At 41.8% G+C, this 23,090-nt stretch overlaps 1 protein-coding gene across 3 annotated transcripts in view; it reads left to right on the forward strand.

The window, feature by feature from the left end:
- The first annotated feature begins 446 nt into the window (after positions 1-446).
- Zcchc4 (zinc finger CCHC-type containing 4) overlaps positions 447-23,090 on the forward strand; it is a 40,575-nt gene continuing 17,931 nt past the window's right edge. For 2 of the 3 annotated variants that reach the window (XM_031342283.1, XM_031342285.1), the window contains exons 1-6: positions 447-586; positions 1,361-1,479; positions 2,663-2,745; positions 13,538-13,813; positions 14,158-14,235; positions 21,585-21,657. In XM_031342283.1, the coding sequence (XP_031198143.1) occupies positions 463-586; positions 1,361-1,479; positions 2,663-2,745; positions 13,538-13,813; positions 14,158-14,235; positions 21,585-21,657 (753 nt within the window). In that variant the 5' untranslated portion in view covers positions 447-462. The remainder of the gene's footprint in view (positions 587-1,360; positions 1,480-2,662; positions 2,746-13,537; positions 13,814-14,157; positions 14,236-21,584; positions 21,658-23,090) is intronic. The other variant, XM_031342284.1, reaches the window with a different exon arrangement.

Here is a 23,090-nt window from a genome sequence, read left to right on the forward strand (position 1 = left end):
GAGGAGGGGAGGGAGGAGAGAAGAGAAGAGAAGGGAAATGAGGGGAGGGGAGGGGAGGGGAGGGGACAAGAGAGGAGAGAACTAAACCAAACTAAATCAAACCAAGAGTATAGACCGTTCTATGGCTTTGTAAAACCCAGTAGAGCTGCTGAGCTGTTAGCTAGGTCAGCTATTGTTTTAGCTCTTTGTTGCTCGTTTGGACCGATAGTCTAATCAGATCTTTGTTCTAAAGATTGATCTCTTCTCCTGATTATAAGTGCGCTCTCGGCATTGGTCTACCAGCCTCACCCTCAAACCCCAATGGGGGTGGGGATGTGTCTTTCAAAGTCTCTCTCGCTCTGGGTCTGACGGCGGCGTGGTTCCTCCAGGACGCTTGGGGCGCTGTGGTTCCCGCGTGCCTCGGTGGCGCTCTTTCTCTGCCTCGTTGGTTGGGACAGAGGCTTTCGGGACCTCGGCGGAAAGATGGCAGCGCCCATGGACTGTCTTGAGTCCCTGGAGGGTGAAAGCAGCGCGGGGTGTAGGGCGTCCGGGGTGGAGGTGGCGCTTCCCTCGGACCCCGCGGCTCCCGCCCCACTGTGCCCACACGGTGGGTAGGCGTCTGCGCCCAGCCTTGGCGGCTGGCGCCAATGGCGAGGCTTGGGCAGGATGCTCTGCGGGCTTTTTGGATTTGTCCCTGGAAGAGAAGGCTTTTTTTTTTTTTTTCTCCCCTCTTCCTTATCTTGGGTGATGCTTGAATAACACTCGTTTTCAGAAAGTGTTTTTCAGTATATTTAGTAAATCCCTAGAGTGGTCCTGGCTGTGGAGCTTTGTCTCCAGAGCTGTTAACATCAATACTTTGGGGGACAGGTTAGGGAGTAAGCAGAACGTAGAATGCACGAAGCTGAAGGATTCCTGGTGACAAGTTCTTAGCAGAATTTAATTTGTTGATTTGATGGATTTTTATTGTTTTGAAGTTAGAATGAACAACAAAATCCTGGAAGCCTAATTAAATTTACCTCTTGGAACTTTCCAACTGTAAAGCTCAGGTTTTCACTGAAAATGGTAGTGACTAACCTTGCAGTACTCTGGGCTGTCCCCTTTGTTTTATTTAAGTTTGTTCTTTTAAGCGTACTTTCATTATGGACCCAAGCTTTTTACTTTTGTAATGTAGACAGAAAGCATTTTCTTTCTGAAGATAGCAGTTCTTAAAATTATTTCTAATATTCAAACGCATCAATGTTGCAACTGAAGAAAATAAAGTTTATCAAAGAGGATACTACATTGAATTATGCATAATGCCTAAGTAAATTTTACTTACGACAGAGAAATTTGGTGTAGACTAATGCTTGACTCTTACTTTTTCTTCCTATTCTGGAACTAGGGCCCACTCTTCTCTTTGTAAAAGTGAGCCGAGGGAAGGAAGAAACACGAAAGTTTTATGCCTGCTCAGCCTGTAGAGATAGAAAAGACTGTAATTTTTTTCAATGGGAAGATGAAAAGGTACGGTAACATTTTGGCCAGTTTTATTGAGAATTGAACCAGTAAACATGCAGTTTAAGCATTATGTAAAATGATTTCTTATTTTAATGCATTGGTATTTTTAAAAATATTTTTTTTCTTTTTCTTTGGCTTTTCTTTGGCTTTTTCTCTGTGTAGCCTCGCTGTCCTGGAACTCACTCTGTAGACCAGACAGGCCTTAGACAGAGATCTGCCTGCCTCTGCCTCCCAAGTGCTGGGATTACAGGTGTGTGCCACCTTTGTTCAGCTTAATTTTTAATTAAGTGTATATGTGTGTCCACCTATTTATGGGTATGTACACATGAGTGCACCCGTAGATGTCAGAAGAGATCTTTGGATCTCCCGAACTGGAGTTACAGACAGTTGTGAGCCTCCTGATGTGGGTGTTTCAAATAGAGTTGGGTCTTAAGGTAGTATTTGATCTCAACTACTGAGCCATCTCTCCCACCCTAAGATAAATAAATACCTTGGGAGGGATGAAAATTTCATGCTCTGGATTTTGTTTTTAAATTCTGGGCATTAAAGTTAATACTGAACTTTGATACAGATGTGTTATTGTCTCAAAAGAAAATTAATTCCCTATAAGATGTGATGTGTTAGTTTTGGGTAGTGAACTTAACGTGTCTTAACTTCAATTTTGTTATTGATTGATTGATTGAATGAGTGATTGACTTATTGGTTCCTTCTGGTAACTTACTGTTTCTGGTATCTTACTGTGTAGCTCTGGCTGTCCTTGGTCACTATGTAGACCAGGTTGGACTCACAGAGCTCCACCTGCCTCTGCCTCCCAAGTGTGCCATAACTCCTCTCAACTTATACTTTGTAAGGAGAATATTGAAAAACAACAGTTAAGCTGGGTGGTGGTGGCGCACGCGCATGCCTTTAATCCCAGCACTTGGGAGGCAGAGGCAGGCAGATTTCTGAGTTCGAGGCCAGCCTGGTCTACAGAGTGAGCTCCAGGACAGCCAGGGCTATACAGAGAAACCCTGTCTCGAAAAACCAAAAAAAAAAGCAAAACAACAACAAAAAAAACCCAACAGTTATTTATTTCTCAGGAGTTCTAGAGATTGGGAAGTTCTAGGTAAAGAGGAAGTGGTATTGGTGGTCTATTCTGCGCTCTGATAAGTAAACAAACAAATAAACAGACGTTTGTTCTGTCTTTCAGTTGTCAGAAGCTAGACTTGTTGCCCGAGAAATTCATAATCAAAGATGCCAGCCTCCTCTGTCCCGAACACAATGCATAGAAAGGTATCAGTGTGATGTCTTCTTTTCTGTATTATTCTGTCAGTAATGTTGCTTTGTAAACTTACTTTCATTTATTTATTTTGACAGTTTCCATTTTAATCATTTGCAAGTATACAATTCACTGGTATTGATTATATTCATGATCTATGCAACCATTACTTCCATGTTCTAAACATTTTTATCACATCAACCAGAAAATTTTCCCAATGAAGTAACAACTCCTTATTCTACTTCCTCCAAACCTTGGTGACCTCTTTGTGACTATGAATTTGATTACTCATGTATTATTCATATATTATTTGTTCTTAAGATCTATGATTTTTACGTTTAGCACATTTCCAAGGTACATCTATGTCCTTTATGAGTATTTTGCCTTCATGTATGTCTGTGCAATTTGCACCTTGTACCTATGGAGGCCAGAAAAGGGCATTAGATCCCATGAAACTGGAATTAGAAATTATTGTAAGACGCCACATTCATGCTAGGAACTGGACTCAGGTCCACTGGAAGAGCAGTATCTGTTCTTAATGGATGAGTCATCTTTCCACCCCCTTTTTTTTTTTTTTAAATAGCATATCATTATATAGCTCTGGCTGGATTTGATCTCACAGTTCTTGTACTTCTGCCTCTCAAGTAGCACTATAGATGAAATATTTTTCAAGCTGTAAATATCTTAAAACCCAGTGTTAATAAAATGTTACTGGATGCAATAGAATCCATAGATGTAGTTCCATAGGAAACTAGTGACAAAAGTTCATGTCTGCCTTGGCCCTTGGGCATGGATGAAACTGTCCAAGAAACTGACCTCCCATCTTATTGTCAGTTTGCTGATGACAGACAGGTTTTTGTTTGTGGTGCTTCCTTCTGCTACCTGGGTGTCAACATTCAGCACTGTGATGCCTTATTCTGGCCACGTGAAAAGGAGTTCCAGGGCATGTCTTGTCTGAGGCTAGGCATGGCTGTGAATACCTTTAATCTCAGCACTGGGAGTCAAAATGGTGGTGCCCTGAGAGTCTCATGCCAGTCAGAGCTAAGTTGAGAGGGATCCTGCCTGAAACAAAGCACAAAGCACAGTAAGTGAATGAATGAATAAATAAATAAATAAATAAATAAAATCAATCTCGGGCCTGAGCTTCCCTAGACCTTGAAGCTTGTGCTAGAGAACGCTTTTCTAAATATCACTTGATTGCCTCTTTACTTCAGTACTTAACTAAAGAGGTCTGTTTCCTGTATAGGAATTCAGTCAACAATGAGAAAGGTTGAGAAGGGAGTGGGTGTGAGCGAGTACTCCTGTGAGGCTGGTGCTGTGTGAGATGATTTACCTGAGGTGACAGTGACAGTTGGTCCTGCAAAGATGGCCAGCTTGGCCAGGAACTGGCGGCTTAGAGCAGTGAAGCAACTTGAAGGTCATGCTGTTCAAATGACTAAACTGTGACTCATGCTTTCTGCCTCTCTGATTCAAAGGATCATTTCAGAGATGAAAGCAGATCGTAATTAGTGATCTATAATAACTTACTGTATGTAGACAGGAGGTAAAGATATGTCAGGATGTGATTATTATAACTGTAGGAAACAGAACATTGATGGTTTGGGAAATAGAAATCCATGGCCTATGCTTCCTGCCCTGCACCCAACCACTTTGCACATGTAGGATTTGCTCCTGGCTTTTCCCTCTAAGAAGTGTGAGAGTGTAGTGAATCCATGGAACTGGGCTGTAGTTATGTTTTTTTCCAACCTGGCCACTTTGTTCCCTGAAATAATGACTCAAACTTAATATTTCATAAATAAATACCCAGGCCTTAAGCTTCGGCTCTGTTCTCCATCTAGCTCATATCTTAATAATCCAGTTTATTCTAATCTAAGCATGTCACATGGCTGCTTACCTTGTTAGTTTCATGTGACTGTCTCCTCAGTTTAGGGCAAGTCTCATCTGACTCCCAAAATTCCTCTCTGTCTCTGTATCTCTGTCTCTGTGTCTCTTGGTCTCTGTCTCTCTGTCTCTGTCTGTCTGTCTGTCTGTCTGTCTGTCTGTCTCTCCTCTCTTAGAATTCCCATCTCCTATTTCCTCCTTCGACTCATTGGCAATAGGCTTTTCTGCCATGGCTATTTTTGGGGGGGTGGGGTGGAGGAAGAGGTAGAGCAAAACAGTGGAAAAATAAAGAGGATTTTATGACAGTTAGCGGGGTGGGGTCTTTAGGCTGATTGCCCAGAGCTGGATGCCTTTGCTCAAGGTAGCTGACCTTTGTGGGCAGGTTAAGGCGGTAGTTTAAGCAAGACCTAGTAAACAGAAACCCATCTTTAGCCCTGTTTACTCAATAACAATCCTTCTGCTTAGCCAGTCAGAGTTCTTCTATTTAGGACATTGTCACCAGCCTAGCTGTTTTGGGGTGCGGGGGGGCATGTTGACATTGACACTAAAGTTTTCTTGTTTTATGGAGTTGTAGTCATACTATGTACTTAGTTTTATACTCTATCTCTGTTGCCATTTTTACCTGATAAGTGTGTTTTCATGTCACATAAGGATATTGGTGATATGGGTAGAATCTAACTGAGAATAGCTCAGTGATCCTTTTTTCTGCATAATAAACTTTAGTCTGGAAGTGGAGTTCTCTTCTGTCTCCATGCTGCTGGAGTGTGGGAGTTATTTTTCACACATGCCTCATGTATTCAAGGCAAGCACCTACCATTTAACTGCGTTTCCATACCTGATAAAGGATGTTATTTATTTAATCTATTTATTTTGGTTTTTCAAGACAGGGTTTCTCTGTGTAATAGCCCTGACTGCCTTGGAACTTGCCTGGTAGACCAGGCCAGACTTGAACTCACATAGATCCACCTGCCTCTGCCTACAAGCGCTGGCATTAAAGAGTGCACCACTAAACCTGGCTGGTAAAAAATGTTTTAAAGTCTGTTTTTAGATTTATTTTCTTTTATGTGTGTATTTTGCCTGCATGTATGTATATTCATGTGTGTCCCTAATGCCCAGGGAGGCCAGAAGAAGCTATTAGATCCCTTGGAATTGGAGTTATGGATGGTTGTGAGCCATCATTTCAGTACTGGGAGCCAAACCCTGGTCCTCTATAACAGCAATAAGTGTCCTTAACCTTGAGACATCTTAAAATGCATTTTAATATATAAAACTGGTTAAAATATAAAGAATTTACTTTCCAAAAGACTTTATTTTGGGAGAGGGGAAAGCAGTAACTTCCTCTGTCTTATGATGATCTCTTGAGAGTATGTTTTGATAAAGTTATCTTCAACATCATAAACCACGTATGACCCATAACCTTAGGTTTTATTTCCAGGAATATCCATCCCTCCAATCATTTGTTCATATAGCAGGTATTTGTTGCAAGTTCAAAGAAAACACAAATGCTAGCACTGGAGCTGGTGCATGTGTATATAATACAAACGTGTATAGATACAAAGATGTACGATATGTTGAATTTCTGCTGAGTTCTTTGATAAGGCTTATGTGCTCAGGAAAGCGAGAACCTTACTGCTGACTTGTGCATTAGCTGATCCGTACCCTGTAAAGATGTGGACTCTTATCAGGTTTTGGGAAATTCACAGAGGCTGAATTGATTTCACGGCATTGCTTTCTGGTCGGTGCTCCTATGTTTTATTATATGCTGTGTAAAGGGAAAGTTCTAGGTAGGATATTCTTCTAAACTTTACCTTAAGATAAATCATGTTGAGATCAAGTCAAAGCTCAGTGGATTACCTGGTCCCTTAACATGCCTTTATGTTGAAGCTAGGAATTCATTGTGTGTGAATGAACCTAAGAATGATACATTCTTGAGATTGTTTTCAATTACAATTCTTGTAATTGTTTTCTAATTTGAGTAATTTAATTATGTCAACTTATCTATAAATTAGCTATATTTATATTATCTATAAACAGCTATATTGCAAGTATAAATTGTATTAAGACTTGATACCTAGTTATAGGAAGACCTTACTACTGTTTTGTTGTTTGTTTGTTGTTTAGAGAAGTTCTTGGTAGGTAGTCCCGGCTAGCCTTGAACTTGCAGCCTTCCCGACTCGACCTCCCAAATGCTAGGCTTTTACACATGAACCATAATTCCCAGCTGGCTTGGCTTGTTCTGAAACTGTTAGAAAAGACTGATGGCAGTAAGATTAATAGATCTTCGTTACCCAGTTTTCATTATGAGCCTGGGAATGTTGCACAGATTTCTAGTTTATGGAGCAGGATTTGATAAGCATTTTTTTCCTAACATGGTCTTTGAATTGTGTTATATTTCATAGATGCTCAACTGACAGATTTACATTTTGTGCCTCAGCTTTGCTTTTCCTTATAGTTTTTAGCTGCCTGTTATGCTTTAAAATGTGTTAATATTCTATTATATGGCATGCCTCCATCCTTATTGTGACCTATGAAGTCTGAAAGGAAGATAAATTTGAATGTGGAGATCAGTGTTAATTTATGTGCATCCAGATAATTTTGTTTGGTTGATATTTCATTTGGTTATGTTTTTTTTTTCCAGAACTCATTTAAACTTAGATTTTCAAGGTCTGCTGTTAGACAAATGCCATAAACATAATTTGTGTACTCCAGGAAAGGCAAATGGAACATCAAATGGAGATCAATAAAAATGACATTTCAAAATGCTAGCCTGCAATTTGTGAATCATGCTGAGCCATGCGGCAGAATGAAATTTCCTCTCCCCCAGGGCATGTGCAGTAAATAGGAGGCAGGAGCTGAGTAATCTGAGCGCTTCCGGCTCCTGTTCCTTCTTCCCTCAAACTTCAAAAGCCTGTCTGAATACTAAATTTAAAGCAGCATAGGTGAGTGATGGTGATGTGCTCATGAGATATGGGATGAGTGTAAGATCTCCGGTTATCTTCCATCAAGAAAAGCTTAATGAGCTGGAGCTGGGGCTGGAGCCCTCTGCTGGGCAGTCTGGAAAGCCTTGAAGGAAGGAAGCCATCAGGGTCAGACGTGGTGTTCTTTTCTCCTTTAGATATTGGTCACTCTCAGGTGGGTGAGTTGTCCTGCCTGCCCACTATTGCTTTTGTATTAGTTACTTTTCTGTTGTTGGGATAAAACACCACATCCAAGGCGAGTTTATAAAAGAAAGCTTTTAATTGGGCTTATGTTCCAGAGAGTTAGATAGAGTCCATGATAGTGGACCTAAGGAATGACGGCAAGGAACAGCCAAGAGTTCACATCTTGAACCACAAGCTGGAAGTAGAGGGTCCTAACTCAATCTGGCATGAGTATTTTGAAACCTCAAAGCTGGCCCTCAGTAACATCACTTCTTCCAGCAAGGACACACCTGGTCCTCCCCAAGCAGCTACCAACTGGTACCAAGTATTCAAATCCCTGAGGCTTATGGAAGACATCCCATTCAAACCACTACACTTACCTCCCTACAGAGTTCATGGTTTCTGTCCGCAGCCAGCTGTTCCTTTGTGTGATAGGTAGTCCAATTGACCACATTGGGTATCAGAATTGATTGGCTTCATGTACTTTATCTGCATGCGGGATTGTTTCACTCTTCCTGTTGCCATGGTAAATATTCTGACAAAGCATCCTAAAGGAGAAAGGACTTACATTTACAACATGAGAGTGTGGTGTATCTTGGCAAGAATGTCCTGGTGGCAAGGGCTTGAGACAGGTGGTCACTTAAGTCTGTAGTCAGGAAACAGTGCTCTGTGAGTCTCCTTTTTATGCCGTGTAGGACCCAAGCCCAGGGAAAGTGTTGCCCTTCATCTGGGCAGCTTTTCCATCTCAGTTAACCAAATCGAGGTAACCCTTCTCAGCCCTGGCTGGAGGCTTGTTTGCAGATGCTGTCAGGTTAGGGCACTGCTCACCTTGTTTCTTAGGTCTTACAGAGCCTGTGTTTGTTGTGGCTGGCATGTGTGGTCATCTCCAGTACCACATGTGCCCACTGGCTGTGGTAGTATGCCTATGTACTAAGCCATGGCTTCATGGCAGACAGCTCTTCTTAGGGATCTCAGTAACAGGCAGTACTGACTTAAACACGTGATGGCATTAGGAACTGGGACCATGCTTTCCTATGAGCATACAGCAGAGCTGCACCTCTCTGACAGCAGTTACCCATCCAACCTCAGTAGCATATATGCTAAGGTAAAGTGTGAAAATACGTGCTTCTCGGAGGTGAGGTCATAATGGTCTTGATTTTGCTTTGATCCAGACAAGATGCAAACCCTACAGTAATGAGGTTGAGATACTCCAAGTAGTGAAGGCAGGTACTTCCTACAGTTCCTTCCTCCAGAACCCATTATAGTCCAGACAAACTCACACACTCACACAGATTCCAGTTTAGCACAAACCTGTGGTTTCTATAGTCATAGTGCAAATTCTTGCTCGTGTGGAGTACTTGGGAGGGCACAATCTTCATGATCAACTGGTATGCCCCTGCCCTAAATTCCCATCCTCCTGCAGCTCAAGATGCACTCTCTACTCTGATGCATGGTCTCAACCAGGAAGTAGACTATAACTATTCTACTCTAAGATGTACTATAGGTTTGTAGGTAAGTGGGTGCCACCTACTAGAGAAGACCCCAGGGGCCACTGCCTCCTGCTGTGATCTGGTAAATAGAAGTCTGTGCACCTCTGGCATTGGGAATAAGGCTCCTGTATTTTATCTCACAGTGAAGCAGCCCGTTTTTTGTTCTGTCATAACAGTTCTTCTTGCCTTGGGTTTGGTGTCCATCTACTTTTCGCTTCTCTTTTGTTCTCTTTACATATAGTTTACATTTCCTCCGGTTGGGAGGTGGTGGTGTTTCTTTTCTATTTTTCTGTCACCTTTGAAACTTTCTTATGGGTATGCTCTGCGCACATAAGTGCAGGTGCATGTGGCTGCAGCCCGGGCGTAGAGCTTGAGGATGACTCTTGGGATTCAGATCCCTATCACTGTGATTTTGTGAGTCCTGGGGATTGAACTCAAGTCCTCAAGGCTTGCGTGACAGTGCTTTGCCTGTTCAGTCATCTTGCTAGTCCTCCTTTGTAACTTTGTGCGCCAGGTATAATCCCCTCTCTGACCTTCATCCACTCAAAATAAACAATGACTGTCTGTTTCTTATGTTTTATCACTTTCCTTTTAGTTGAAATTTTTTTCTTTAGATTGACTATCTTTGATGCTTTGAATATGTCTTAGAGCTCTTTCACTTGACTTTCTTAGTTTTGGGTTCTGTATGTAGGCCTACACGCTATTCCAGTGTAAAACCTCCTTGCCCCCCGCTGGCTTCCACATTCTCTCCCCTTCTGTCCTTTCTTGCATTGTGCTGTAGTCCCCCTTTGTTCTGATTCTTTGGTGAGACTCCAGCGTCCATAATAGCCCTCTGGCAGGACTAGCACCTTTTTGGCTGAAAGTCAAAGCACTTTCCATTTTGAAGCAGAAGTCTTTTATTTAAAAGTTTCACATAAGAATCTGCATGTGGCTACTCTGTTATTCCATTTATCTAACATGTCTAGAGTAGGCAAATTCCTGGAGACTAGAGGTAGATTAGGGGAGGCTGAGGCTGGGGTGGAGAAATGAGGAGCACCTAACAATGGGATGAGCTTTTTGTGGTGATAAAAAATGATCTGGAATTAGGCTGTGGCAATGTAGTACAACCTTTGTGAATGCCTGACCCACCAGTGACTTGCACACAGCAACCCGTGAATATTATGACATGGGAATTACATTTCAATTTAAAAGATGTGTCTGAGGCAGTAGAAGCAGGTAGTCCTGAGAAAAGAAATCCTGCCAGAAGTAGCTACAGTCGACTCTTTTGGATGATTTCCTTCAGATTTAAAGATTTATTCATCTATGTATTTTATGTATATGAGTACTTTGTCTGCATGTACATCTGCACACCAGAAGACGACATCTGACAGTTGTGAGCTGCCATGTGGTGCTGGGAATTGAGTCAGAAGCTTCAGACAGGCAGTGAGTGTTTTTAACCACTGAGCCATCTCTCCAGCCCTTCTTTCCATGTAAGCTTCCTACTTCATTTTGTGTACCATAAGGCAGATACTGGTTAGTTCTTCCATTTTTAATTATTTTTTTGTTTGTTTGTTTGGTTTTGGTTTTTTCAAGACAGGGTTTCTCTGTGTAGTCTTGGCTGTCCTGGAACTCACTCTGTAGACCAGGCTGGCCTCAAACTCAGAGATCTGCCTGCCTCTGCCTCCCAACGTGTTGGGATTAAAAGCGTGTGCCACCACTGCCTGGCCTAGTTACTCCCTTTTTATGGTATTAAGGTTGATATTAGGTAGCCTGTTTAATCTCCTACAAGCCTTTCATCTGGTGATTTTAGCAGTAGTGAGTGACCATTGCCTTGTGGTTAGGAAGTATGGCAGAACCTGATCATTGCTCAACTCATGTCTGAGTTGTAGTTCTGTAAAGAACACTGTGGAACAATCCACTGCGCTGTCTCATTGCACCTCATGTGGGAAAAAGTCAAGATATGTGTTTAAGTAGATTTGGTTTTGTTTGTTTGCTTGACTGCCCTGGAGACCGACCTCACAGCCTTGTACAAGGCTGTAACAGTACAATTGATTTTCTACATTAGCTTTTGCTTTACAGCCCTGCTAAGCTTGCTTGCTACTTGAGCAGCCTTTCTGAAGATTTTCTTAGGACAGTATATGTCTGACTGTGTTGACTGTGAATAAATAAACTTTATTTATTCTGTGTCTAATTAGGTCAGGAGGAACTCCAAGAGGTGCTGAGTAGGAAGGTAAGAGGAGCTTGCTTCGAGCTTCGGGTGAAAGCATTGAGTCTTTGCTCAGTAATGTGTCAGCCTTGAGGTTCCTTAGATAAGCTTTGCTTTGTAAGGGATCTGCCTGCCTCCGCCCCACAGCCACCCCTCACTGCTAGAGTTGATAGCATTGCGCAGCTATGTTCAGCTTTTCACACAGGTACTCATGCTGGCAGAGTGTGTGCTCTTGCCTATTGAGCCGTCTTTCCAGCTCCTGGGGTAGTTTTTCCACACTATGGAGTTAGGTCCTTTCAGCGTGCTGACCCCAGGATTTGTATACACGAGTTTTTCCTGCTCTGGTTTCAGTACACATCTCTTCTGGCGTCATGTGGATGGATAGTTGAGTCATGATTCATGCACTCGTTCCAGGTGATGTACAGCCAATTGCTCAGTCCCTCTGCTCCCTCCGGTCATGGTTGTAGGTCAAGTATCTGAAAACTTTGTGCGTTTTGTCAGGGCTTTGAGAGTCAGAATGGGAAGTGCGGATTCAGTGAGTCCATCACTGGATGAGGGAGGTGTGGAAATGATCCACACGTAACACTTGGTGGGGAGAGCCAGCCGTGGTCCGGCATCGGTGCTGCTGCCAGCTGCCGGTCCTCACACTGTGGCTTGGGGCCTTGCTGCTCTTACTATGTGTCACCGTGAAGTTTCCTCATCTCCTCTCTCTTTCTTTACAGTCATGAATAAGGCCATTAGAGGAACACTCATCATAGGGCTAGAGATGTTTCAGTTGCAGGCAGGCAGCTGATTTCTTGCTCTAACAGTCTAGAATATTTGTCACTGTCTTGGGGCCTTTGAAGGGAAACTGCTTAGAAGTTCCAGTGCTCTCTGGCTTCCTCTGCAGCTTCTACCAGACAGCTCCTAACATTAGCCAGGCTGAGCCTGTTGACTTGCCAGACTGCAGGGATCGGTGCCGCGTGCCATGCATACATCACACACCTCTGCCTGTCCTCAGTGGGCTCATTTCTTTTCCTTTTGTGTTCTTCTCTGATTTTTAGCTGGTGTCTCATATATAAAAGTTACCAGCCTTTGACCTTCCAAATGCTGTGACCCTTTATACAGTTCTTCATGTTGTGACACCAACCATAAAATTATTTTCATTGCTATTTCATAATTGTTGTTTTGCTTGTTATGAATTATAATGTATTTGATATGCAGATGGTCTTAGGCAACTCCTGTGAAAGAGTCATTTGACCCCTCCTCAAAGGGGTTGCAGCCCACAGGTTGAGAATCACTGCTTTAAGACATAATGACTGTATTTTCTTTCTCCAGTAATCTTTAATAAAGTGCAAAAAGAAAAACTGAGCTGTAGTAACGGAAATCAGATTTGAAAGCAAATAAATGGGGTATCCAATATTATCCCTGTTTCTGCTTTTAAGACTGTTTTACTAGGTAGCCTAGGTTGGCCTGGACTTCACCCCCCCACCCCCCTACCCCCGTCTCATTTTATGGATGCTGGGGTTGCAGAGGTGTGCTGCCTGCCACACCTAGCGTGAGAGTCTCTTAAAGGTTTTTGGTACTGGTCTGCTGGCTAGGGAGGGGTTGCTGACAGCCACTGTCAGTACTGCTAAGAACAGAGAGCGCTGTAGGAACATCTTTCCTTTTAAGAGGTAATTTTTCTTGCTAAATATGTCATAAGAACTTGAAGAATGATCTTGATTTCTCGCTTTAAAATGACTGCCAACTGAGCCAGACTGTTTAACGTGTCAAAGTTAGAGCACATGGATTTGTCGATAAATTTAAATGTGCTAGTAGTTGCCATTACTACTAAATTGTTTGAGTAATATATTATATTCACATTTTAAATGGATATTGATCTTCATTCAGTGACTAAATTGGAGCATCTCAGTTCTTATGAAATTGCTGACTCTTTTCCACTTTGTAGGTATACAGCCAGACATAAATTCTCGCCAACATTCCATAGATCCTTTTTCTCATATTTGCTTCTTTATGCACTGCTCTTTGGGAAGTAAGAATACTTTGTGGATACTAAAAATAGCAAAAGTATATTGTCTTTAAAAAAAAAAAGTTAACATACTTTTGTGTCTTTTGTTGTATCTCGAAGGTACCTGAGTTACATTCAGTTGCCCTTGACTCAAAGAAAGTTCTGTCGAAGTTGCCAGCAGTTGCTGTTACCTGCAGATTGGAAGGAGCATGGTGAGCATCAGCTGTCGGCTGACATCTCCATCACCCAGCTCGGGAGGCCCAGTCAGCTGCTCTACCCACTGGAGAACAAGAAGACACACGCCCAGTACCTGTTTGCTGATAGGAGCTGCCAGTTTCTGGCAGGCCTCCTTGCTACCCTTGGATTCAGAAGAGTGCTGTGTGTTGGAGCACCAAGGTAGAGTCCACTTAAAAAGTTCTCCCCTTGGCACCCTTCTACGTTTACATACATCTTTGTGAAGCAGTTGTACTGTGTGCAGAGTGAGACGTGAGGCTCCAGACACAGGAGGAAAGCATGTCCCCTCAAATGGTTGCTTTCTGATCTGAGACTGAGAGTTTTATGTTAGATTTCTCTGTTAAGTTCTGCCCTTAAAAAAAAAGAAGAGAAAAAAAAAAAAAAACAGTCTGCAAAACTAAGCTGAACCCGATTCTCTGCAGTGTTGCACTGCAGCGTGTGTTGTTTGCCACCTGTCTGTGGCATTTGTAGTTTCTTATTAAATTTGCTTTCATTACTCGCTTCAGGCTACACGAGCAGATCAGGCTAACAGCACCAGGTGAGAAGTCCAACATGAGGAGCCTTTTATTGGATATTGACTTTCGGTAGGTTTCTAATATCACATTTCTTCTTCCTTATCTCATTTCTTTCTGTGTTCTTCTCTTCTGAACTGTTCATAACCTGTCATGCGCTTTAAGTAACATTCAGGAGTAGTGGTAGGTTAGGAACACCTTGTCATGTATGTATATAAAGTTAACACATAGCCTTTGTTTTTTTTTTTTTTTTTTTTTTTTGCTACTGTGGAACACAGATTCTCCTCCGTGAGTGGGTGTCCTTGTCTGTGACTTAGGATTAGAGATGATTCCTACTAAATGTACTTTTTCTCATGTACTAATACTTCCAGGGAAACGGAACTGCCTTATTTGTGGTCAGAGGTTTGGGATTTTTGTTTCATCTTCAAATCTTGGTTATGTGATAGGACGTTCCAAAAATACCATCTTTCCAGATGATGTGCACTTCCTAGGTGCAGCCTGAAGTGGAGGGAGTGTAGCCGGAAGTAGAGGGAGTACAGCCGGAAGTGGAAGGAGTGCGGCTGTGCAATAGGCAGGTCTTGGGCCGAGAGTTAGAAAGTAGGTATATTTGAGGGAGATAGCTATGTGTCAGAACTCCAGGGCACTTTTCGTATTGGGATGCACCTATAGTGTGGCTTGTAGAGTACAAGGGAGAAACGCCCATCCATGCCTGAGTGCGCACACTGAAGCGTTCCTTAGTCTCTGTAATGGTTTGAAGACAATTATTTTTGGCAATTTTTACATATCACTGACTGTATTGAAGGATCAGGCTTTTGCGTCTTTCATTTATGTCTGTTTGAACAGTGTTGCAGTATTTGTATGAGACATTAAATGTGCTTTTCTCACGCAAATAAGTCAGGATGAGAAAAATTATTTTATGTCATTAAGTGTTTTACCTACATGTTATATGGATACCACATGTGTGCCTGATGCCCTTGGAGGTCAGAAGCAGTCATCGAATCTCCTAGAACGGGAGTTAAGGATGGTTATAAGCCATGTGGTTGTAAGCTGTGTGGGTGCTGGGAACTGAACCTGGGTCCTCCGTTAAGTGCGTCAAGTGTTCTTAACACTGACAGCCCCAAAGCAGATTTTTAAAGAGTAAAATGTCACACACAACAGCACAGCTTAGTGGGTGGGAAAATGTTGCAGAGGTAAAGAGCAAGCATAAGGGCCCTAGTTCTGGTCAGAGGTGAGCACAACGAATGAACTGTTCACCCTGGCTCTGTGAGCCGGAGATGAGAGCATCGCTAGGGCTCACCGGCCGGCCAGCCTCACCGAAAGAAGACTGCCAGTGTTAACCTCTGACTTTCTCATACACCCTCATACCCGTCCCTTCCAAAAGTGCAGATCGTACAAGGTACCTTTCTTTATATTTCCAAGTTGACTGTCTACAGCATGCAGCTCCTAGCTCTTTACTCCATGTTCTCAGCCATTATGAACAAGACTGACCTACTAACCACTTAGTCCTGTTGACAGAACTTGTTTGGGTTCAACAGGAGTGATCCTTCCCAACGTGGTGATGTAGATTTCTTTTATAAAGATTTACATAAAATTACATGTTTGTATGGGAATGTGCATGTGTGTGCAGGTGCCCTCAGAGTCTCAAAGACGGCATCAGATCCCTCAGAGCTGGAGTCAGAGGTGGTTGTAAGCCACCTGGTGTGAGTCTTGGGAACTGAACTTAGGTCTTTTGCAAGAGCAGTATGTGCTCAGAACTGCTGGGCCATCTTTCCAACCCTCTGCTGTATTTTTAAATTGAATTGTAATTATTACCAGTTTGAAGTGTGTGTTCCCCATGGTTTTGAGTCTGTGTTCAGTAGCTTGTGCAGAGATACCACTGTCTACTCTCAGATCAATTTATCTCTTTCTTTAATTTTGGGGTTTTTGATACAGGATCTCACTGTGGCTTTGAACATGGGTTTCCAGGTGTGAACCACTGTGCTTGTGTTAGAGCATTCCTATCACACAGAAGAGAAGCATCATGGTCACTGCTCCTGATAGCCACTTTCTGCCCCCATAGGTTTGCCTCTGGACATTTTATATAAATGGACCCATTTAATATGTGACCTTGTGTCTGGCTTCTTTTAGTTAACATGGTGTTGTCAAAAGCTTATACATGCAGCATACAATAGCATTTCCTTTCTTTGTGAGTGTTTAGGTTAGTATCTACTATGTAGATACATCAATTTCTTTTTAAAATTCTATATTCCTTTGTTTCCTAAAGTATTGCTATCAATGTAGATACCTTGTTTTATATGTAGAAGTTTTACTTTGGGATTCTTGTCATGTATCAACAGTACCTACAAATTTTTTAGTTTTTGGCATATGTCAGGCCCTGTATAACTCACTTCCCATTATAGCCCTATATAGTAGGTGCTATAATCATTCTTATTTTCCAGATGGAAAAACTGAGGTACAAAGATATGAAGTAACTTAGCCAAAATCATAGTTTGTTAGTGAGCAAGCCAGAATTGAAAGCCGGGCAGTCTTAACTCCAAGCAGAAATACTTATCCTCTTGCACATGAACCTGTCTTAAGTGCTTCTCCCTCCTTTGCCAGGCGCCCCCATCCCCCTCTGTTCCACCTACTGGTTCATGTGAACCAGTAACTTTTGCCAAGTGAGTTATATATTTAGAACAAGGCACTCCGTTTGATACTTCCTTATTGTTCCAGCAATCTATTCATATGAAAGTATTTCTCGTTTCTTATTTCTGGAGTTCAGGACATCGCCTGCTTTGTCCCAGTCATTGTCTGGGCCACATACCATGGTGTTAGACCTCCACCCCTCTGGGTATTGCCTTTTATCATTCGACAGTGCCTTTAACTTCCTTTGTCCTGCTGGAGGACTTTGGTGGCAGCACAGTTAAACTACCTTACACCTACCCCTACTTACCCAGTGTAGAAAGAGGTCATTTTTCCTGAGAGTCTCGGTGGTAGAGTCCAGAGTAATGAACTTGCGAGCCAGAGCCATTCTATAAACTGCCACCATGGGCAGCCCCTGACAAGGCAGATGGAGTATGCTCCATCCAGGATGGAAACTTAACTGGGAAGGGGAGCTAGAAGTGCTAGAGAGAAAAAGCTGCTGTCTGTAACCAAATTGTTCAAGACAAATCAGTGGGGTTCCTTCCTGTGTCCCAACACTCAATAGCAGGGACTTACTGGAGTTTACGTTGTTGTTTGGGGACTCCAAGAGAAGCATCTTTGAAGGTAGCTGTGGATGATTCAGGCAGAAAGGAACTGGAAAGTTCACATGTATCTCCTGAAGAACTTCTCAGAGGATCTCAAGGATCTCAAGTTTGTTTTGTAAAGGAGAGTTTTGTAAAAGCCACCCAAATTTTTGGCTTTTCCAATCTTTTAACATGTTTTTAAACATTTAAACATTTTTTAAAAAAAAATAGGTTTAAGAGCTGGAGAGATAGCTCAGTGGTTAAGAGCACAGTCAGTGCTCTTCTGGGGGTCCTGAGTTCAAATCCCAGCAACCACATGGTGGCTCATAACCATCTATAATGAGATCTGATGCGTTCTTCTGGTGTGTCTGAAGACAGCGACAGTATACTTGCATATAATAATAAATAAATAAACTTTAAAAAAAATAGGTTTGCCCTTTTCCTGTATTTCAGGTGTGTTTCTTTATAATTGAGAAATATTTCACACATACCAGTGTTCCCAGGTATGTTCATAAGATTGTAGCACTACCTCACTGAATAATTTCAGGACATTTTTTTTATCACCTTTGAAAAGAAACATTTTCCCAATGAGCATTTGCTTTCTGCCCCCCCAGTCTTCGACCACTACTTTCTGACTTCTTTATGAGTTTGCCTGTTCCAGTATTTCTGTACATGAGGTCGTAGAGTAGGCAGCCTCTCAAGGTCCATCCATGTGGGAGCATGCACCAGGACAGCTGTTTTGCATGAGTGCATAATATCCCAAAATGTGGATTATGGCATATTTTATTCATAGTGTATTTCCTTTGATGGCCCATGTGTTAAAGGCTTGCTTCCCAGTGTCCCACAGTTGTGGGGTAGTAGAACCTTTAGGTTAGTTGGAGCCTAATGGGAGGCCCTTGGGGGAGAGTATGCACTTAGAAGGTCATTCTCATAGGTCACATTGGTAGCCTGGTCCCACAGAAGCCTGGCCTGCTGGCTATCATTAGGATAGACTGTAATCCAATCACTTAGGAGGCTGAGGTAAGAGGATTGCCACAAGTTCAAGGAACTCTGGTTTCTTTTTGCCCTGTAAAAGGCCTGTCTAAGGCTGTCCAAGTACCTCAACAGCGTGTTCTCTCTCCGTGGGCTATAGATAGTGGGGGCTGAGTGATGTGAAGATAACATTTGCTACGATGGTTTCTGTATGCTCTAATTTTAGCATGAAAGATGTGAGACTCTATTTGGCAAACTATTATCCAAATAAAGTTAGAGCAAAAAATGAATTTCTTAGGTTCATTTATGAAGTAATTTTATTCAGCTCTTGATTACATTTCCTGTGGAAGAGCGTGCTTCACACTTGGTGACTGACTCTCATTTAAAGAGAATGAATGGCCAAATTAAGCGAGTGTCCTTTTGAGCGGTTTTCAAGTGCATGCTTTCCTGATTGGTTTTGTTTGCCTTGTTCAGTGAAGAGAATAATTCTTTGTGGCCAATTTCATTTTAAGAGGGCAATGTTGGGTGGTTTTTTTTTAAAAAAAAATATAATTTAAAATATGAATAATTATGTTCCCTTGTTTGCGTCTGATGGAAATGTAGCGCTGCAATCTTGGCCTTTCCCCTCCCTGGCTCTGATCTTGGCCTTTTCCCTCTCTGGCTCTGCACACTGCTGCCCAGAATACTTTGGGCAGGTGTGCTGTGCTGGAGTTTATGTAAATCAAATTCGCTTTTTAATTTTTAAAAATGACTGCCTTTGTGAAACAATGAAAAAAAAAGAGAATAAATTAAAGGAGGATTGTATTTTCCTTTTTTAAATGACAGAACACCGTCAAATGATAATATTTGTCAACAACTGCCTGCACCAGTATTGATTAAAAAACAATAAAGTAGGGCACAGTGAAAACCTTATCACTTAGGGGCCTGAAGCAGGAGGACCACTGTTCAAGGATAGCCTGGGCTACAACTGAGTTCTAGGGTAGCCCTAAGCTAAAAAAATGTCACCCTGTCTTAGAAGATAAAAACAAATAAACAGCAAACAAGACCCCTGAAGTGGGGGGAACACTTACTGATGGTCATTGTCATTGCCCCTGCAGTTGGGGATGGCTGTTAAGCTCAATATATGGTTTGACTGTTCCTAAGGTACCCAAGCCTTTGTTTGCTTCTTCAGTGCAAGTTAATATTGTACGAAATGGGCAGAGATTGCTGTCTGCCTCTTAAATATCCTTAAGGAATCGTGAGCAGCTGTTTTTCCCTCTCCACAGAGCAATGGGTTTAGATTATGACGGTGACTAAAGACATAATTTCCTAGCATTGGTGACTCTGGGATGTAAGTCTTTATGCTTAAGTATATTAAAATGAAGGCACACTTGAACATGTGTGTAGCTGCCCTTCTCTCCATGAGATCTGGGGAAACTGAGGCTCAGAAAGGCTGACTGACTGACTTGCTAAAGTTACACAGTACACAAGGGTCCAGAGTTTGAACCTGGACCATAGAGCCTGTGCTCTTACCATTGTGGACTGAGAAGAGGCTGAGTCACGACTGCCCACTGTAAGAAACTCTCCCTGGATAGCGATGGAGTCGAGGCACAATGGCACTACCATGGTTTTTCCAAGAAGTAAGACTGAGTTTCTGATTTTTATTTTAATTTTTTTTTATTTTTCCAATAGGATAGCATGGTCCATTTTTTTATTATTTATAATAAGTCAGGTAAAGCTCGAGATTTTTTTAAAGTTTCAAAAGTTTCTTTGTAGAAAAACTCAGGAAACAGAGCAATGAAGACAGCAAGGCGCAGGTACCCAGATGAGGGGACAGATCGTTCAGCTGGGAAATGGAGGATTCAGTCTTCTACATAGTCAAGTACATAGAAACTTAAGCCATTGTGTAGTATGACTGTTTCATAGCAAATTAAGGAAAAAAAAGATTATAAAATGTTGATTTCCAAAGCTGGCACTTTCATTCATTTTTGATGGTGTTTTAAAGTAGTAGTTAAAATAGAATAATTCATTCAGTAAATAAATATTCCTCTCTCCTGGCACAAATTCAGCAACACTAAATGTTCATACTTCTTTCAGTATTATATTGAGAAATATGTTTTATTAAACTAATTTGCACTAGACAAGGAAAGCTTTCATTAGGGCTTTTGTGTGGTGTGTGTGTATGAGAGAGAGAGTGTATGGGGGGGTGTGAGTGTGGGTGTGTATATGTAATCACAGGAGAAATAAAAGCTGTTGAACAGAAATGTTGACTTAGTATTCCTTAAGACTCTAACCGTGAGGAGCTAGAGAGATGGCTCAGGAGAGTACTACTGCTCTGTCAGAGTGAGTGGTTGTCAGCGCCTCACACACAGATAGTTCACCATCTCACACTCATGTGCACAAACCCACATGTAGACACAGACATATGCTTATAATCAAAATTAAAAATAAGATCTTAGGAAACCATTAGTCAGGAGAGACTCATTTAAATTATAAACACTCTACAAACAAATTGCATAATATGTCTTGTTGCCCAATTTATATGTGGTGTTTTGGTCCATAAGCACATGTGTCTTGGGGATGGACAGATGGCTCAGTGGTTAAGAGCACAGATAGCACTTCCAGAGGTCCTGCGTTCAATCCCCAGCAACCACATAGTGGCTCACAACCATCTGTAATAGGATCTGATGCCCCTTCTGGTATGTCTGAAGATAGCTATAGTATATTCATATAAATAAAATAAATACATCTTAAAAAGAAAAAGAAACATCAGATTTTTTAAAAAGTATGTCTTTTGTTTGCTGGTGTTATAGTTTAGAGAGTTGAACATAGGACCTTAAGAATATTAGTCAGGCAAGTGCTCTATCACTAAGCTCCGTTCTCAGTCTTTACTTTTTATTTGAGACAGGGTCTTGCCAAGTCGCTGTTGAACTCACTTGTTAGCCCAAGCTGCCTCTGACCTTACAGTCCTCCTCCTTCAACCTCCCAAATAACTGGGCTTACAGGCTGGTTGCACCAGCCCACTTCGAACCTGTATCTTTTGTGTATGATTATTCTTTGGGTTTGACATTGGCCTGTTGGGAAAATAAATTCAATATGCACTGTTACAGATTCACTTAAGTTATTGTAATTCTATTTTTAAAAAGCAAAGGATGATGAAATTTATTTAATCAAAATGTGATTTTGGAGTTCCTAGTTTAGTGTTTGTTTATTTACTGTATGTATATGCCTGGGCACGTCACTTGGTAATGAATTATTTTACAGATATTCACAGTTTTACCTGGAAGAAAGCTTTTGCCGCTATAACATGTTCAACCATCATTTCTTTGATGGAAAGGTAAGACTTACGACCATCATCTCTTTGTGTTGATTAACAAATTCAGGAGTACCTTTTTCGTCGTCGTTCTTGTTTTTAGATCATCTTCTAGTGCTTATTTTTCCTTTTTCGTTAGTTTTGTTTAGTGGTACTAGGGATTGTTTTTAGGGCCTCGAGTGTGCCAGGCCAGTGCTCTACTGCTGAGTTATCTTCCTCTCCTTCACTGGTTATTTATTGAGCAACTAGAGGAGAGTCTTTGTTCCCTTTTGCTGTTTTCCTTCAGATAGGGTCCTAATCTGCTTAGCTTGGAGCTCTCTGTTCAGTAGGTTCGCTTGGCCTCAGACATTGGGGGCTCTTCTTGCCTCTGCTTTCTAAGTGCCCCACATGGCACCCCTCCAGGGCTCCATGTGCCCTGACCTCTATTAACCTTTCCTGTCCATGTTCTCTGCCTTGCTGTTTGTGTTCAGGATGTGTGGTGTGTACCTTCAGCTAGTCCATTGACCGCAGGGCCTTTGCCCCTGCTGGTCCCCTGGCTTCTTTCCTTTGATAACTTTCAGAGCTCTGTTCCAAATCACTTGCTCCAGCCTCCCCTGAACTCCTAATAAGGTCAGAGTCTCCTTTGTTTTCTACCATACTGTAATTAAATGCATATTAATTTAATATGCAGGGGCAGTATGTGAAATCTGAACCTTACCCTTTTCCTTGAACCTGAAGTCTTTTTTTTTTAAAGATTTATTATATGTAAGTACACTGTAGCTGTCTTTAGATACACCAGAAGAGGGTGTCAGATCTCATTATGGATGGTTGTGAGACACCATGTGGTTGCTGGGATTTGAACTCATGACCTCTGGAAGAGCAGTCAGTGCTCTTAACCGTTGAGCCATCTCACCAGCCCGTGAAGTCTTTTTTTAAAACAGTAAGTTAGAGCTCGATGTGGTAACCCATGCCTTTAATATTAGTATGCAGGAGGCAGAGGCAGGTAGATCTCTGAGTTTGAAGCTAGATTGGTCTACAAGTTTCAGGCAGCCAAAGCTACAAACCAAAACAGCTAACCAACCAAACAAACTCTTTAACAAAGCAGAAGTTGTTTGGGGAGAAAAAGCAGCTTTCAAGGTGATACTGAAAATGTCACTGAGGAGAAACGGATCATCCCACCTATATGTCTGTTCCTAGCTAAAGCCATTAGTCATGGAGTCAAATTTATAATTAGCCAAGTAGTCCCAGCTGATGGGGAGGTTGATTAGCGGTGTTTGAAAACTACCAGGAATGGTATAGAAACTACCCAGAGGTGTGTGCATGCTTGTCAATCAGTCATTGTAAAACTGTGACCCATGTTTAACTTTGTAGTGTCCTTTGTGATACTAGCTAATGATGGAATGAAAACCAAAGAAGACGACAACAGAGCTTTCAGGAAATTAACACCAATACTGAGTTATTTGTTAGGGTTGAAAATG

This window comes from Mastomys coucha, unplaced genomic scaffold, assembly GCF_008632895.1.
Source record: "Mastomys coucha isolate ucsf_1 unplaced genomic scaffold, UCSF_Mcou_1 pScaffold22, whole genome shotgun sequence".
Classification (NCBI taxonomy): domain Eukaryota; kingdom Metazoa; phylum Chordata; class Mammalia; order Rodentia; family Muridae; genus Mastomys; species Mastomys coucha.